Source organism: Pinus tabuliformis, chromosome 6, assembly GCF_031772625.1.
Source record: "Pinus tabuliformis cultivar Carrire ecotype Pingquan chromosome 6, CPIR1, whole genome shotgun sequence".
Taxonomy (NCBI): Eukaryota; Viridiplantae; Streptophyta; class Pinopsida; order Pinales; family Pinaceae; genus Pinus; species Pinus tabuliformis.
In genome coordinates, this window is record NC_142292.1 from 1,492,443,456 (window position 1) to 1,492,460,890 (window position 17,435).

The 17,435-nt window shown below is 38.0% G+C and overlaps 1 protein-coding gene across 1 annotated transcript in view; it reads left to right on the forward strand.

Annotated features, from left to right (window-relative positions):
• The window catches only part of LOC149264306 (poly [ADP-ribose] polymerase 1-like), a 321,134-nt gene that overhangs the window by 223,761 nt on the left and 79,938 nt on the right, over positions 1-17,435 (forward strand). Inside the window, exons 6-10 of the mRNA XM_089427902.1 lie at positions 3,282-3,477; positions 3,588-3,725; positions 3,972-4,032; positions 4,159-4,225; positions 4,517-4,765. Coding sequence (XP_089284028.1) covers positions 3,282-3,477; positions 3,588-3,725; positions 3,972-4,032; positions 4,159-4,225; positions 4,517-4,765 — 711 coding nt within the window. The remainder of the gene's footprint in view (positions 1-3,281; positions 3,478-3,587; positions 3,726-3,971; positions 4,033-4,158; positions 4,226-4,516; positions 4,766-17,435) is intronic.

Sequence of the window (17,435 nt, forward strand, 5' to 3'; positions counted from 1 at the left end):
CTCTATTGAACTTAAGTATCTCTTAATCTTCTTGAGTTGACCTTCTTGAGACTCTTGAGATTCTATCCTTCATTTCATTTTTGTATACCGTTGTTCATTGAAAAAGTCATATTTTTTATTTGATGGTTTGAATTGTGTCTAATAAGGATATGAGTTTTGCCAAAACTAGTAATGTACAAGTTTCATCTTTCATATTCAAATTTCGTTCATTTAATTCATCTTTGATATTCAAATTTTATCCATTTAATATTCTTATGTGAGGCTTTGCAAAATTTAGTTGATGTGGTGGTTCTCCTCTTTGATTTTTTTAGTTTAGAATTTACTCCTTTATCAAACATGTCGTGTTTCTTATCCTTTTTAAGCTGATTTTCCTAAAATATTTAGGATTTTACTCCAAATCTTATATTTTATACAATATTGTGTTTGCATAAGTTATTAGGAATATGAGTCAAACAAGATAAATTAAATATAAACAAATACATTCATAGCAATAACGATATTTATCCTAGAAAACCCTTGTGGGAAAAACTAGTGATAAATATCTCTGATTACTCTTGACTAAACCTAGCTAATGTAACAACCAAATGAGCCCAATACTCACTTACTTTGAGCACCTTACACTAGAGGATATCAAACCTATTTATAGGCTTTGTTACATGCAATACTATGGGTAGCATACCATAGGACGCTAAAATGATTACCCTAAAATCCATGATTATAGACCTAAGACTCTTTGACTCATGCACCAGTCAAGGTTAACCTAACATTCCCTCCTTTAAAATTTACTTGGGAAAATTTTCATGATCCAGCACATGTCAAGGGTTATAACTAAGGTATCTCGGAATCCCACATGCCCCCTATCATTCTAAACTTTACCAACATACATATGCCTAACTAGGTCTTATAATCATATGCTCATTTACATTTAGTTTAAAAAAAATTCATCTACAAAGTATTTTTTGTTTTTTTAATTGTTGATATTACCTCCAAAACTCTAGGAAATTACAAATGCTACCATTCTCTCACTTTTCCATGCTTATATTCTACCATGTGTTGCACAACCTCATGATGCGTCTTCCACTTGAAAATCTTTGAAATATTGAGCTAACTACTTATGCCTCATCCAAATTCTCATGTCCATGTAGATACATGGCCTCCTTATTGATAACTTGGTATAAACCATCTCAAATTTTGGGATTACTTTACACATTTCCCCTTCTAATCAAAGATTCAACATCTTCAAGAACATCAAACTAGAATACAAGTACACCTACTATGCTAGTAACTATCTAAGTGGTCCATTCCTCAACTTGATCCTACACTCTCTTTATGCTTGAGAGGGATAACTTCATGCACTACCATGTTAGAACATGCATGCCTCACAAGGCTTATAACAAGCCCTGAGAAATGAACTTGCCTAAGGATAGGATTTAGAACTTGGAGAAAAAAAATAACTTTATATCTAGTCACTTACAAACTCCTAACTCCTTAATAATAGTGGATCAAACTTCTCTATCAGTCTCCCAACGACGTCCATGAATTTGGTAATGGTTATTATCATTTGTTTCTTCCTCATTTGCTCCATGAGGGCCTCCATTTCCTGTCCATATTTCCATCTTCATAATTCTCCACAAGAAGTGCACAATTGATCTCTATCATGCAAAGATGGTATTTGTTGATAGTCCTCCTAGTTTGTCCACTCTCACAAGCATTCCGTGAAGATGAGGTTCCCATATTTTAGGAAATCTAGCTAGATTTCCTGGTTAATAACCCTAGTCTCCATCAGTCCACTCACTACATTCTTAATGCAAATTCACCCTTCATTTTTGTCTACCCAAAATGCATAATTCCACCAAGTTTGAAATGCACTCGAATTGCTCTATGGCCACCATAGATTTATAATCACTACAACACACTATGTAACCAATTTACCATTTCATATCTCCTCCATCCTCTCATTATCAATCTTTAAATCAACCACTGAGTAGAGCCTAAATTTTTCAATTTACTTTTTAGGTTCTCACCAGGGCTCTCACCACTCCCTCTCCATGATTTCATATATTTGCTAACTACTACTTGACTATCCTTGATGTAGTATATATCTTCGATACCCATCCCTTCTTGGCTCATTTATAGAGACACAATGTCTACTTGATAATCATTCACTTTGACATACAATTATTGACACAACACACCCACTGAGAAGGAACTACGAGCTACATATCAATGTCTTTCTCCACCACCCAAACATTATCATAATTTGTAACTTGCTAGCCAATGTGTGACACGACATGTTTGTGATTAGTCTAGCACTTTCTTTACAACAATGTACTTGCTAGTAAACTTCAGATTTGAGCCTTTTTCGTCCAATCTAGGAGACCTAGAAACATTCACACTTCCTTCAAACCCTTAGGTTCTAGATCATACATTAGAGCAATAGATTTTTCATTCATGCTCACAACTCTATGCTTCTTTATCACTATATCTATTAAATAGTGACCACCTATTACTTCTCAAGTCATTCCCTCATGCTAATGGATCCATCCACACTTGATTCACCTTTCATGTGAGTGTCTTCATTATAGTCTCATGCAATAGATAACCTAACTTTGATACCATTTGTCATGCATATGAGCAATGCAACATAAATAAAATACAACAAAATACATTCATAACAAGAAGAAGAATTTGTTTTGGATAACCCTTGTGGATTAAGTCAACTATGAAGATCTTTGATTATCCTTTGGCTAAATATGGCCAAATAAACTACGCACCCTCTAGATTCTAGTTCCTTACGATGAAAGATTGCCAACTATTCTAAAGACTTCATCACATGTAATCCATAAGGCTCAACCGTTATTAATCTAACTCTTCGACTCTTTCACAATTAAACTCACTTCTCTAATTCTAACTTTTAGTTTAACTAATTGTTGAAACCTGTGTTACAATATTCATATTGCATTGGTGATGGTGACTAATTGAATCCTGTGTTACAATCTTCATGTTACATTGGTGGTGGTGGAAAGAGATCAAATGTATACATATAAAAGTATATATATTCTTCAAATGGAGCTTTCAAGGTATACTAAAGTGCCTTTAAATTTCAAGGTATACTAAAGTGCCTTTTTAAAGTAAATTTGTTACCCAGTGAAAGCACGATCAAACTTGAACCTAGTGTCTCAGATTGTCATTGTGTGTTTCTATTGAAGTTGTGAGGATGGATTTCTGGTGCAAGGCCATCTTTGACATATGCTTGCACCTTCCCTTTGATCATATGTCAGTGCCGACCGTATGCATTTTGGAGCCCTTGGAAAGTGCCCGATTTGTGAAGGTAGATTAGAATATTTTGATGGGCACTACGTGTGCCGGGGAAATATCTCTGCGTGGAGCAAATGTACTTTCTCAACAACAAATCCTGAACGTCTTAAAGGGAAATGGAATATCCCGGAGAACATAAACAATAAGTATCTCAGGAAGGTTGTATTATTTGCTAGATCTTCTGTTTCATTAATGTTCAATGGCTATGCCTCTCGTGTTGCTTAAATAGACATTATTTTGCGTGCATGATAACGTTGGCTTCTGTGCAGTGGCTTGCCTCGCAGAAGGAAAAGGAACGGTCTCGAATTTTTCGTCCAAATTCCTCCAAACAACCGTCACAACGCTCTGAAACTGCATTCTTGAACGGCATAGCAGTGGCAATTGCTGGAAATCGTAAAGAATTCCGTGTAAGTTATGCAATCCCAGTCTTGGATTTTATAGAAGGTTTTCGTAAGAGGGAAAAAAAACTTTTGCGAAAACTATTTGCACATGCAGAACATCTTCGAAAATATTTTACCATTGCTAGTTTCAGAGGAATGTCTCCCGGTAAAAAGTTGAGGCGTTCATGTGGGCATGTGCTATGTTGTATGATTAGGAGATACAAGATTTAGATAAAATGTGTTTTTTCTTGACAAGACATAGGTTTTATGTAGGTGAAATGGAGTACAAAACTCCAGGAAGCTGGTGGAAGAGTCATGAGGACACTAAAACAGGGTAAAGATTGCAAAGCTAGCCTGGTTTTCAATTGTATACATGTTTATTGTTAAGCTACGGAGTATATATGTGGAATGATTTTAACAATGCAAGGGGTTTGTTTTGGTTTTGTTGAGTAATTGGCAGATGCTTATTGTTTGGTAATTAATGAAAGCGAAGTTGAGACGTATAAGACTCAGATAGAAAACGCAACGTGAGTGGCTTTTCCTCGATATTTTACAATTGCTGAATTTATTTAGATTGCAGATTGTTGAACATATATCGATTGTAGATTAGAGAATCATTTTTTTGAGCATATGTCCATTGAAGATTTGAGAATATCTGAAATGAGGTTAAACAATTCACATCGCTTCTGTCTATCAATTTGGAAATATTCTAAAAATCTACAATGGGGATAAAGATACCCTTCACCATACTTTTATTCGGAAGAAAGTGAATCCATTGCCGCAAATTTCATGTTATTTCCGTCAATGAGTGGTGACAGGAGAATGGAAGTAGCGGTTGTTGGGGAGTCCTTTCTAGTTGACTGTTTCAAAAAGAAAGAGCTGCTCAAAGTGGACGGCTACAAAATAAAGAAAATTGAGGATGAGGCCTTGAACAATGTCAAACGCAGAGTTCGAGACTCTGTCCACGAGAGTTCGGGTATGCAGGCAACTGGTCACATCTTTAAAGAAGGGAAAAGTTTCTACACTATAACTCTCAATATGTGCGACTTATCCTCCAACATTAACAGGTAATCTTTCTACGAGCTGCCGAAGATGAGAATAAAGTGTTCTGTTTTCTCTTGCAAAATGTGTTTTATTTATATGGTGTATATTATTTTAACGTTAGGCATATGCACCTGGGGTCGTCCTCGCCATATTTTCTCAATTTAGATTCATCTATTTTCATACATGCATGAATTATTGTGCTTGTTGCGTGACTTCTAATGGTTTTTATAAGGAGGTCACCTGACTCTCAATGAAGTATAGAATTACGGTTTAAATTTTCTAAATATGGTTTAAAATTTTATATTTTTTTAACCGTGTTAACTTTTTCTTTAAATTTTTTGTTGGAATGGTTGAAATGATTATAAGACTTGTGAAAATCGATTTGGTTTTCAAACTCTTTTCATAATTCCTATATATTAATATGTATCTCAACTATGTAGAAAGAAATAAATATAAATTGTTAAGTATATGGGTGTGCTTCCATTAGAATATTATTAATATATATGAAAGTTAATAAGTGAATTGGTTTGTTCGAGGAAGATTATTATTATTAAGAATAAAATTAATAAAATTAGTATAGATTTATCTAATTTTAAATTTGTTATATAAGGGATCAAATTTCTTGAGGTGCAAACTTTTTTTTTTGGAGTGTATAACTTGAGAAAATGTTTGCACCTCCAGGGATTTGATCTCTAGCAACGCATGATAGATTCAGAGTTAGATGGATCTAGGATGTTGATTTTTTTTGTTACACCAAAACTCACAGAGTTTAGTAAACATCTAAACCATTATCATTCCTTTTTTTTGGTCCCAAGGTCGATCTTAGAGTGGTGGTTAGTCCACATGATCGATTCCCAATGAGGTGAGTGTGAAAATCGAACACTCGACACCATGTTGAGGTTTTCTGTTACACCAAAACCCACAAGCATTAGTGAAATTCCAAACCATTATCATTACCTTTTTGAGTGGTCCCAGGGTGGATCCCAAAGTGGTCGTTAGTCCATGTGATCAATTCCAAATGAGGTGAGAGTAAAAATCCAACGTAGGCTAGCTCCAGTTGTGGGCAACAATGTCTTATTTTTATATTATCATTATCATGTATATGTTTGATATGTACTTCATAATTTGAAATTTACATGTTTATTATCATGTATATGTTTGAGGATTTTAATCAATGATCTGTCAATACAATCTTTGTTGGACTTGGATTGAGACTCATGAGTTCATAAATTTGAATCTTGCCATTATACACAAGGCTTGTAGGAACTTTTCTTGCATTAGGCTTGTTGTAGTTTTTTCTATCACTTGTCGCACAATTGCTTCAGAAGATATAAAAGCCTCCTAGAGACAGCCTCCGGGTTGATATGGGATTGGTGCCTAGGGCATCCGAGAGGAGTGCTTTTGAAGATTATCTAAGGGATTTCTGCTGCACTCCATATGTCACGTAATTGGAAAAGGGATAATTCAGGGCTTGGTTCAATAGCCCTTCATCAAGGTAAACTCAAGCAAACACATAGATCTAAATACTCAAGGGGTAAATATGGTTAATCTCAAAGAGAAATGTCTTGGTTCTGGTGGCCGAAACACAACAACAAATAGTTTAATATTGGTGTTGTAGGAAAAATGAAGAAGAGGAAACAAAGGAGGGAATTCGATGCAGAGGGCTAGATACAACACAAAATCCTAAGCAAGAAGTTCCAACATAATTATGGAAGAATGAAGAGGTGAAAACGCAAAAATAGTGGAGCGAAAATTAAGGTCTCATGCTCTATGCCTCATGGACACATTTATCACCAAACAATAATTAGTAAATCTATGCACACACAGGTACTACAGGCTACAAACTAACATAAGTAAATATGTCATTTGCACAGGTATTGTTCACTACTTAGTAGCATATATACATCCATAAATGAGAGTGAAATCGACAACTTCATTACACAATTTCAGAAGAGGAAAGACATACATGAAATGATATACAAAGGGAAAACCATACTTCACATTGCTTTGATTGGAATCAACAAAACAATTTCATTAATCCTTCAAGATGGGGTCCAAATAACTAGTCCATTTACATTCAACAATTATATTTCTCACATCCCTCATGAGCATGCAAATAGAACCAATGTGGAACCACAGAATTCGAGCCTCTTGGATGCAAAATTTGGAACCTATTTTATGTGTTTCTTCCCTCTATTTATAAGGAGAGGGAAAGCTTTGAAAAACAATTACAAAAATATCTTAGCTGAGCCCCATTTGTCTGATTGACTAATTGTCTTGGCATGTAAAGGCCTGCTACCCAAATCATTACAAAGGATTTGATTCCTTCTTTAAAATGCAAGAAATTACAGAATAAAAGACAAAAGGAAAACTGAATGATGGACAAAGAAATATCTCCCTACCATTCCCGTGATGGCCTCTGATAAGTCCATGTCTTTGCCACAATGATTCGCCTATCGCTTTCCACCTTAACTACTTGACTTCCCCACTCTCTAGAGCCAAGAGTGATCAATTGTGAGCAAAAGCAGAGATTAACCTGGCAGTATTTCATTGCCTACCTGTGTGGAGCTCCATGCTGAGAAATTAATTCTCAGGTGACCTGCAAACTGCTTGCTGAGTCCCATACCTCCATTTACTCACTGAAGACATGTGTCAGAGCACAAAGATGGCCTGTATTACCTTAAGGAAGACCCAAAACGCTTTCTTGTCGATTGTGGTCCTTGTTGCCTTGACCCATTGATTTTTGACTATCATCATTACTTCTGAGACCCACTTCTCTATTATTGCATTCAATCTTGTAGCTGCCGACCCATACACCTTTAACTCTTTGCACTGACTTTTCAAAGAAATTCCACATTGCAATTCCCATAGTGGTGCAGTATTCTAATCTGCTGATTGCCGACATCAGATATGACAAGCCGCTTCTGCTTAACCCTTCTCTCATTTCTAACCATAGAACCGAGGGTTGTGGTCGGAGGCTTAGCCTTAAGGCACTAGGGCATTTGTTCCTACCTAGGGGCTATTTTTCCTTTGTAAAGTGCTTTGCGCCCCTTGGTTCTTTAAACCCTTCTCGACTACACGCTAGCCAAATATCAGAGCCCCTCTTCATCGAAGGTTTCCAGTTGGGGAAATAACTTTGGAGTTGCGACATGCTAATTCTCTGATCGCTGATAGCCCTTGGTGCTTAGCCCCATCCTTTACACATGTGGTTCTTTGATTCTTTGCAACCATGTGCCAGCCCTAATATCAGAGCCACCTTATCAACACTTTTTCTAGTGTCAATTGTTGTCAAGTGTCGACATCCTCAATCTCCGATATGTGACCTCTAATATGATGTCATCACTTCCACATGGCACCTCATGAGTGGTGACATGTGTCACCCTAATTTGTCCCCATAGGCCCCTCAAAAAGCCAAAACTGCCTACCATGTGTCCTCCCATACTGCCATACTAGATGCCACTGTAGCTTTATTGGAACCAATCCTATGTCACCATGTGTTTGGCTAGAGGAGAGAGAAAAAGGCGCACTCCCTTTGGTTTTGCGATGAAATCCTTTGTTAATCCTTTTCGGTGCTCCCCAACGGTTTTTAACGCTATCAGAACTTTTCCATGTCACAACTTTTAAAAGGTTGTCACCTTCAAAAGCTCTGATTCTCTGATTGTCGATGTTGTGATGTCTCGATCTCCTCCAAGCTCCAATATTGCATGCTCCGATGTTGCAATGCGATGGTATGTCCAACCTCCGATATGCGATCACTGATATCTTTGATGTTGTGATCGTCGGTATTCCTGATGTCGATGAACCTCCGATATTATGATTTATGATATTCTGATATGCCTTCACATGACTTTAATCCTTGAAACTTCAAAAGACCATAAATTTTTATCCAGGAGCCCATTTTTGGACTTCCACATATCGTTAGAAAGCTTGTTTAGAGAATTTTCCAACGAAGAGGGTCCGATTTGGGCTTGTGATTCGAATTTAAACAGGAACACAATAAATTACAAAGACAACCATAAACATAGAGATGCAGTGGAAATAATACTTCATTTCATTAATATAAAATACTGAAATATGCTTACAAACAGAAACGGAAATAAACCAGCTAGGGCGATGGTAGCTTATCTCTGAGAAGAGATGTGGCGGCTACATGCCTCTGAACTGTGTTACAATGAGGTTTGAAGGCCTATTTATTTTTGAGAAACAATGGAAAAACCCTTAACATCCCAAAACCTAACCCTAGAAGATGAAATGCCAAATTGTGGGCCCCATTTTGGGTAAGTTGGTACATCAACTTCCCGGGGTCGTAACTTTGGCACCCGATCTTTGTTTGATGCGTATAATAGCTCATTAGAAAGATATATATGAGAACTACAACTTTGGAAAGAGCAACAGCGGTCCATGGTCCCATGTTGCTCCCAAAGTTTTCAAAAAACGTCATTTGGGGCCTCAAAATAGCTCCGGAAGTTCAGGACCCGAAAAACTGCTAAAAATAGTAAATTGTGCTACAATTACAAAAACTGAAAAAATGAAAGAGATAGTTGTGGGGGTCCAAGGGGGATAGGTGGGTGGCCACCAACATCCACTTGGATCATTCCTCCCCCCTTAGGAAGCATGTTCCCCATTGTATTGAGTTTCTCCATCTGTTGAGCTTGGTCCCTTGTGAGTTGTTCTGCAATCTTTGATGTGTCCAGTGCTGGTGGGAAGCATGGTCGAGGGCGTTCCACATTGAACACTTGGTGCAAGTGAAGGAATGAAAGAATGATGTGCTCCAAAGCATTGTTTACCATAGCCTGGGTAATGTTGTAAGGACCATGTTAGAGTGGTTTGAGCTTCTGATGGGCTCTTGTCAAGCATGCTTTCTGCAGATGCAACCAGACTTTGTCGCCCACCTGAAACTTGTGTGGTACCCCTGTGGGTGAGGATCATTTTTTCCTGTGCTCTGTCATGACCGTATCCCTTTGTTGCTGCTATTTCGTGGAGGAATGCTTCGTGGGGATCATGGATGTGGCTACAATCTTCCCCTTACTGTGGAATCGAACTAGACAAAAAATGAATTTCCTAGTCTGGGAGACAATCTTGCTGCATTTCTTAACAAAGATCAAAGAGGTGGTAGTAGGTGGGGCTACCTCCGGTATCCTGTATAATGTATTACCCAAAGTAATAATAACAACATGAGACCTTGACTCATACATAACATGTCACCTCCACAAGTATGGTTGGCCAGATAGTACATCACAAACATCTGGAGGTGCAACATCACACAATACCTTGTCTGTGAAGGGCTTGATGTTGTAGGGAAGGAGGTACTAGTGGCGAACTCGGAGATCTCGTCCTTGGTGAAGCCACCGATAGTGTACGACTATGGGTGTGGTGTAGTCGGTAGGCCCAACTGCTTTATGAAATCTGCTGAAATGAGGTTCTTTTGGCTACCACTATCGATAATGAATTGTAGCGGTGAACCCTTCACCCACATCTGTGAGTGGAAAATATGCTCCCCCTCCTCTGTATCTTCAGGCTCATTCTTTTGGATCTTGGAAGTGGCAATAATGACGCTGGCTCTGCATCAATGATATTCGTCCCTTTGCCATTCCCCTTGTCGGGTTCTGACTCAGGGTCGGAACATGCATCTGATTCTGAAGCCTTCAACTCGGCCACCAACGACTGCTTGGTTCGACACTCACTTGTGATGTGAGTGGGGCTCTTATGGAACTCACACCACTTTCCTATGTCCTTCTTCGACCTCGTGGTGTTGTTCTTTTCTTGCAGCTTCAACGGGTTGTCTTGGGTCACCCTGCCTTGGCTTTGTCCTTTGGTCTTCGGATTTGCAAATCCAAAGTATTGCTTCTTCTGTTTGAACTTCTGCTCGATTTTGACAGCGTATCGGTATGCTATGCCGAGCAAGGTGATGTTCAGGAACTCCATCTCTTCCTGTATGTACCCATGTAGGTAGCCGCGGTATTGGAGTACCAAATGCAACTTAGAATCCTTGATACCCAACAGTGTGCAAAGGGTATGAAAAATGTTTGTGAAATCCAACATATCTTGGTCCCTTTCTTGCCGCAGCGTGGTCCACTTTGTGTATTTGTCCTCATATATTTTGACAAGGTAGTACTGCTCCTTGATGGAATCCCGGAATGAATTCCAAGTGGGTGCAGATGAAAATAATGAGCTCGTGCGTTCATCCTTCTTCTCACAGTAGGTTTCCCCCCAGTCCTTGACGTGGGGGGCTACTTTGAGAAGAGTGAAAACAATCTTTTCCTGACTCAATGAACATAAAAATACCCTTCTAGTAGATTTAACCATTTATCTATGGCATCTGCGTCTATCTGATCCTCAAAGATGGGGATTTGAAAATTAACTCGTACCTTAAAGGGTGTGGCATTTCTAGAGTATCTGTTGGAAGTCAATGCGTCGCCTCAGGGTAGCCATTGAAGGATCTGCGCAAAGTTGTCCATCATCGTGTTCCTTTGTCACTCGAGGGCTTCTTCAAGCAAGATTTGGATAGGATATCCTGCCCCCTCGTCTTTCTTTTCATCCACCATGGGAGGCTGTCGGGATTTGCGAGGTTAGTATTGCAAAGGTTCAACCAGTTCAAGCCCTAACTCCTTATATCTTGACCTCATTGGGGACATGCAAAGAAAAACAGAGAAAAAGAAGACCGCTCTAATACCATTGATATGGATTTAAACAGGAACACAACAAATTACAGAGATAACCATAAATAAAGAGATGCAGTGGAAATAATACTTCATTTCATTAATCTAAAATACTGAAATATGTTTTTACAAATAGAAATGGAAATAAACCAGCTAGGGCAATGGTAGCTTATCTCTGAGAAGAGATGTGGCGACTACATGCCTCTGAACTATGTTACAATGAGGCTTGAAGGCCTATTTATTGTTTAGAAACAATGGAAAACCCTTAACATCCCAAAACCTAACCCTAGAAGATGAAACACCAAATTGTGGGCCCTGTTTTGGGTAAGTTGGTACATCAACTTCCCGGGGTCGTAACTTTGGCACCCGATCTTCATTTGATGCGTACAATAGCTCGTTAGAAAGATGTATCCAAGCACTAAAACTTTGGAAAGCGAAACATGGGTCCATGTTACTCCTAGATTTCCTAGAAAACATCGTTTAGGGCCTTAAAACGGCTCCGGAAATTTAGGACCCGAAAAACTTCTAAAAATAGTAAATTGTGCTATAATTACAGAAACTGAAAAACTGAAAGAGACAGTTGTGGGGGTCCAAGGGGGATAGGTGGGTGGCCACAAACATCCACCTAGATCACTTTGATTCCTTTTGAGGTTTGGAATAATATTGCAAACTTCTCTTCTCATTTACTCTTTGGACAGTTGAAAACACATTTTGCAGTAAGTGACAACAAGGCTATTGAATGAAAAGTGACTAATAATGTTGAGTGATGGAAAATGGGAATAAAAATAATGTAGTTAATCACAAATAGTTTTTAGCTTGAAGAAGCAACATTTCAAGTAAGTGAACATTTTATTCAAGACGAAAATTCAAGAGTGATGGGGGGAGAGAGAGAGAGGAAGGTTAGAGTGAAAGGGTGAAATAAAGAGAAAGTGGACTTGAGAGAGATACATAAAGAGGAAGGGAGAGAGAGAATGAGGGAAGAAGAAATATATGGAGAGAGAAAGGTGAAGAGAGATAGAGGAGGAGTGAAAAGGGAGATATGGAGAGAGAGTGAGGGAGAGCGGAGAGTGGCATCATATATCTAGTCACATCAACTCATAAATCAACATCTACGTTGAAATCAATGCTTCTAGTGCAAGTAATCAAATAAGATTAAAAAAGAACACCTATACTAAAATCAATGCATTTAATGAAATAAATTAAATAGGATTATAAATTAGTATCTACACTAAAATAAATGCATCTAGTGCAAACAATCAAATAGGATTAGAAATAAACATCTACACTAAAATCAATGCATCTAGTGCAAGAAATCAAATGGGATCTAAAAATAAACATCTACATTGAAATCATTTCAACTAGTGTAAGAAATCAAATAGGATAGAAAATCAAGCCTCTCCCTCCCTCTCTCTTTCTCTCCTCACCATCTAAAGTGACTAACAACATTGAATGATGGAAAATGAGAACAATAAGAATGTAGTCAATTACAAATAGTTTTTTTAGAAAGCAAGCATTCAAGTAAGTGAAGATTTTATTTAAGATGAGAATTCAAATATTTTATTTATGGTTGAATTATTGTAAGATAGAAAACAATGCACATAGTCAACAATTTTTTTGTTCTTACACTGAAATTAATGAATGTCATATATCTAGTCATGACAAGTCAAAAACCAACATCTACATTGAAATCAATGCATCTAGTGCAAGCAATCTGAATAAGATTATAAATCAACACCTATATTGAAATCAATGCATTTAGTGAAAGAAATCAAATAGGATTAGATATCAACATCTACACTAAAATAAATGCATCTAGTGCAAGCAATCAAATAGGATTAGAATTCAACATCTACATTGAAATCAATGCATCTAGTGCAAGCAATAAAATGGGATTAGAAATCAACATCTACATTGAAATTAATGCATATAGTGCAAGAAATCAAATAATATTAGAAACCAAGCCTCTCCTTCCCTATCTCTCTCTCTCACTCTCCCCACCATCTATGTCTATATCTCCCTCTATATCTACTTATTTTTCTCTCTCTCTCACCCCCCCAAAAAAATACATGCTCTATGTCTCTCTCCATATCTATATATCTCTCCCTTCCTCCCTCCCTCTCTTATTCTCTCTCTTCTTCGCTTTTTCTCTCCTCCCCATCTATCTCTGTATCTCCCTCCATCTCTCCTTTGTCTTTCTATCTTACCCCCCAAGCACACACACTCTCTCTATTCATATATATCTATCTCTCCTTCCCTCCCTCTCTCTGTCTCCATCTTCTTCCCTCTCCTCCAACTCCATATATATCCCTATCTCCCTCTGTCTCTCCCTTTTATATCTATGTCAACCCCAAAACACACACTCTCTCTCTTCCATCCCAGTCTCCTCTCTCCCTCACTCTCTCTCCATATCTCCCTTGTCACTCCTCTATCTCTCTTCACATTTCTATCTCCATATATTTCTTCTTCCCTCCTTCTCTCTCTCCTTTCCTCTTTATGTATCTCTCTCAAGTCCTCTCTCTCTTTATTTCTCCCTTTCACTTGAACCTTCTTCTATCTCTCCCCCCATCACTCTCTCTCCCTCTCCACCCTCAATCTCTTTTACTAGCTACCCCTCCAGCTCCATCCCTCCCTCCCTCCATCTCTCCTTGTCTCTCCCCTTCTCTCACTCTTTGTTCCTCTCTCTCTCTCTTCGATAATCCAATCAAATTATTTTGGAGGGAGAGGATCAATCCTCAAATTATAGGTAACCAAATATATCCAATTCCACTTAAAATAAGGTTATAGTGCATGGTTATTATTATATCTTTTTTATAATACTTATATAGGTTTATTTGACCAAATATCTCAAATTCCCTTTGGAATGAGGTCATGGTATATATGTATTGGTTACTAACATAAACATATCGGTCTCTACCGAAGTTGTTTAGGGATCGAGAGTGTTTGTTCCAACCCGCATCCAGGACAAGTAGCTTAACCCACAGCTGTCACGGGGCTTCAGAGTGTTTGTCCAATAAAGGCTCAAGGACTAGTAACTCAACCCACCAAGGGCTCCAAAGCATTTTTCCAACCAAGGCTCCGGGACTAGTAACTCAACCCAAGATGTTCCATGGAATTTGTCAAACCAAGGCTCCAGGAACTAATAAATCAACCCATAGCCAAAAGGAACATGAATACCAATCATAAAACAAATGGGAAAAACCACAACACCATGGCTATCCATGAATGGAAATGCTAGGCAAAACCAATGTCAATCTACAAAATCCTCCATGCCAATGACAGATCATAACCAATTAACCACATGCATATACCATGCATGCCAAAAATAGCAAGGAAATCATACATGCAACTCAGTAGTCCCTGCAAATCAAACCCATTGTAGTTGTTGATACTGTTGTCCCCTTGCACTTTCCTATTTTTACTTTTCCTTCTTTCTCCAAATCCAAAGTATGCCAAAATCCTCCAAGAGTGATCCAAGAAAAATCTAACTATGCAAGAGTATGAGAGAGAGAGAGAGAGAGAGAGAGAATAGAATGAGAGTGCCAAAGACTGAACTGACAAGAGCCATGAAGTGATCCTAAAAATCCTTTTTATTATTGAAGCCTTTATTTTCTTCATTTTCCTCTATTTTTCCTTCAATTTCATCCTCATGCAAATCTATGACCTTTCATCATCATTTTCCTCTATTTTCCTTTATTTTCATAAATAAATGGCAATTAATGTGTCTTTTCCTTTGCCAATGCCTTCGCCAATTTCCTTTAGCCATAACAAACTAAATGAAAACCCACTAGGATATTTTTCCCACCACTCAACTTGGAATGTGTCTCGTGACATTGATCTTATATTTTTTTACATGGAAATTCAACCAGGGTTGTTACAGAACCCTCCCCATTGGGGGAACATTGTCCCCAATGTTTAGTGAAACTTATAAACCAACAAAACACACTACTTATGGAGATTTATAACACAACTCATTGTAGTATTTACAATAACCAACTACTAAAAGCATGACAATCATACCGTTTGTTGGAACTTTTTAACACAACTCATTAGAGTATTTAAAATAACAACCATGTATACTCATGCACATTTTCTTCAACCAATAAATTATCATACTTCCTATGGAGCTTTATAAACACAACTCGATACAATATGTACAATAATATAATCATATACATATGCACATTTCCTCAATCAGTAAATAAAAGTATATGATGTCCACATCAGCAAAAGGGGAACCCATAGGGTCACACCTCCACCCTCAAAGTAATACCAAGATTCACCTCCTTCCCAGAAAGTCTAGAATCCATTGCCAAAGTCAAACCTACATCCAATGTCTAGTGCTACAATACTTTGCTACTTATCATCTCAATGAACAATTATTGGCTCATTATTCCATGCCACACTCCCAATGTGCATTTGGTTCCATCTGGAAATGTTAATAACCAAACAAAATTCATTCCCAAACCTTCCTTTCTCTATTACACAGTCCCTTGGGAAATCTAGTCAACCCCATTTTATGCAGTCACACACCTTCCAATATTTGCTAGCAACCCCTTCTCTGCTACACAATCCTTCGGGGGACCCCTCCCTTGGCAAGGTTTCCTCGCATCAGAATGTCCAAAAACTAAGGCATATCCCTTCCTCAAAACGTCATACCAGTCATAACATTCTCATGGATGCCAATGGACACTATTGGTTACCAGTGTCCCACAATGGTCCTTCTCCTGAATGTCGTACCATTATACTACTTCCTATTCGAAATCCTTTTTGTTGCTACTGCTAATTCTTGTAGTCCATTTCAACCAACAAACTCGAGTATTTTCCATGCTCTTCTATACTAAGCACATAATTTTCAATACAGTCAAAATAAATTGAAATAAATTCACGTCTGTCAGGCCAGGCAGTAACTCCATTAGGCAGAAAAGATAATTCATTTTCCATTCAATCAGGTAGGTCTATTATATACATGAGGGAGAGACTGTTCAGTTCATCTCCCGATGACTGTTCACATTTCTCATTTATTTATTTACAGGTATTTACCCAATCACAAGGATTAGGTGTCAACATTCCCCCCCTTAATCTGAAGGGATGTTGGTGAGTCCAAACATCGTTCTGAATCGTTCAAGCTTTTCTCTTCCAAGTGCTTTGGTGAAGATGTCTGCAATTTGCTCATTTGTGGAAAAATGACGGAGATGGATTGTTTTGGCCTCAACATGATGTCGAATCAGATGATATTTAGTATTGATGTGCTTTGTTCGATCATGGAACTTTGGGTTCTTGGCCAACTTTATTGTAGAGGTGTTGTCAATCATGAGTGGAGTTGATTGTACTTGTTTTACCTGCAAATCTTCAATAATTTTCCTAAGCCACACAATTCCTTTTGTTGCTTCAGCTTCTGCCACGTATTCTGCTTCTGTTGTGGAATCTGTTGGCTGATTATTTGCGTGATCTCTAGGAGACAACTCTTGATCCAAGACTCATAGCATATCCTGAAGTAGATACCCCAGTTTCTTTGTCTCCATCGAAGTCCGAATCAGAGTATCCGATCAAGCTGAAGTCATCCACCTGTGTGTACTTGATTCCAAAGTCTTGAGTTCCCTTCGAGTACTTTAGAACTCTTTTTGCAGCAGACCAATGTCCCTCAAAAGGCTTTTGCATAAACTTGGAGAGGATTCCGACAACAAATGAAATTTCTGGTCTAGTAGTAGTTAGGTAGTTGAGACTTCCTACAAGCTGTCTATACTTTGTTGCATCCTCAAATTCCTTTCCTTCAATAGATGTGAGCTTTAAGTTTTGTTCCATTGGAGTAGTAAGAGGATTGAACTCTGTCATGCCAAACGTGTTCAACAAATCTCCAATGTATTTCTTTTGAGAAAGAAATATGGACTTTGGATGTTGGGTTACTTCAATGCCAAGATAGTAATGAACATAGCCCAAATCAGTCATTTCAAAACTTTTCCCCAATTCATTCTTTATGGATGCAATGTAGCTTTCATTGTTCCCCGTCATTAAAAGATCATCTACATATACCACG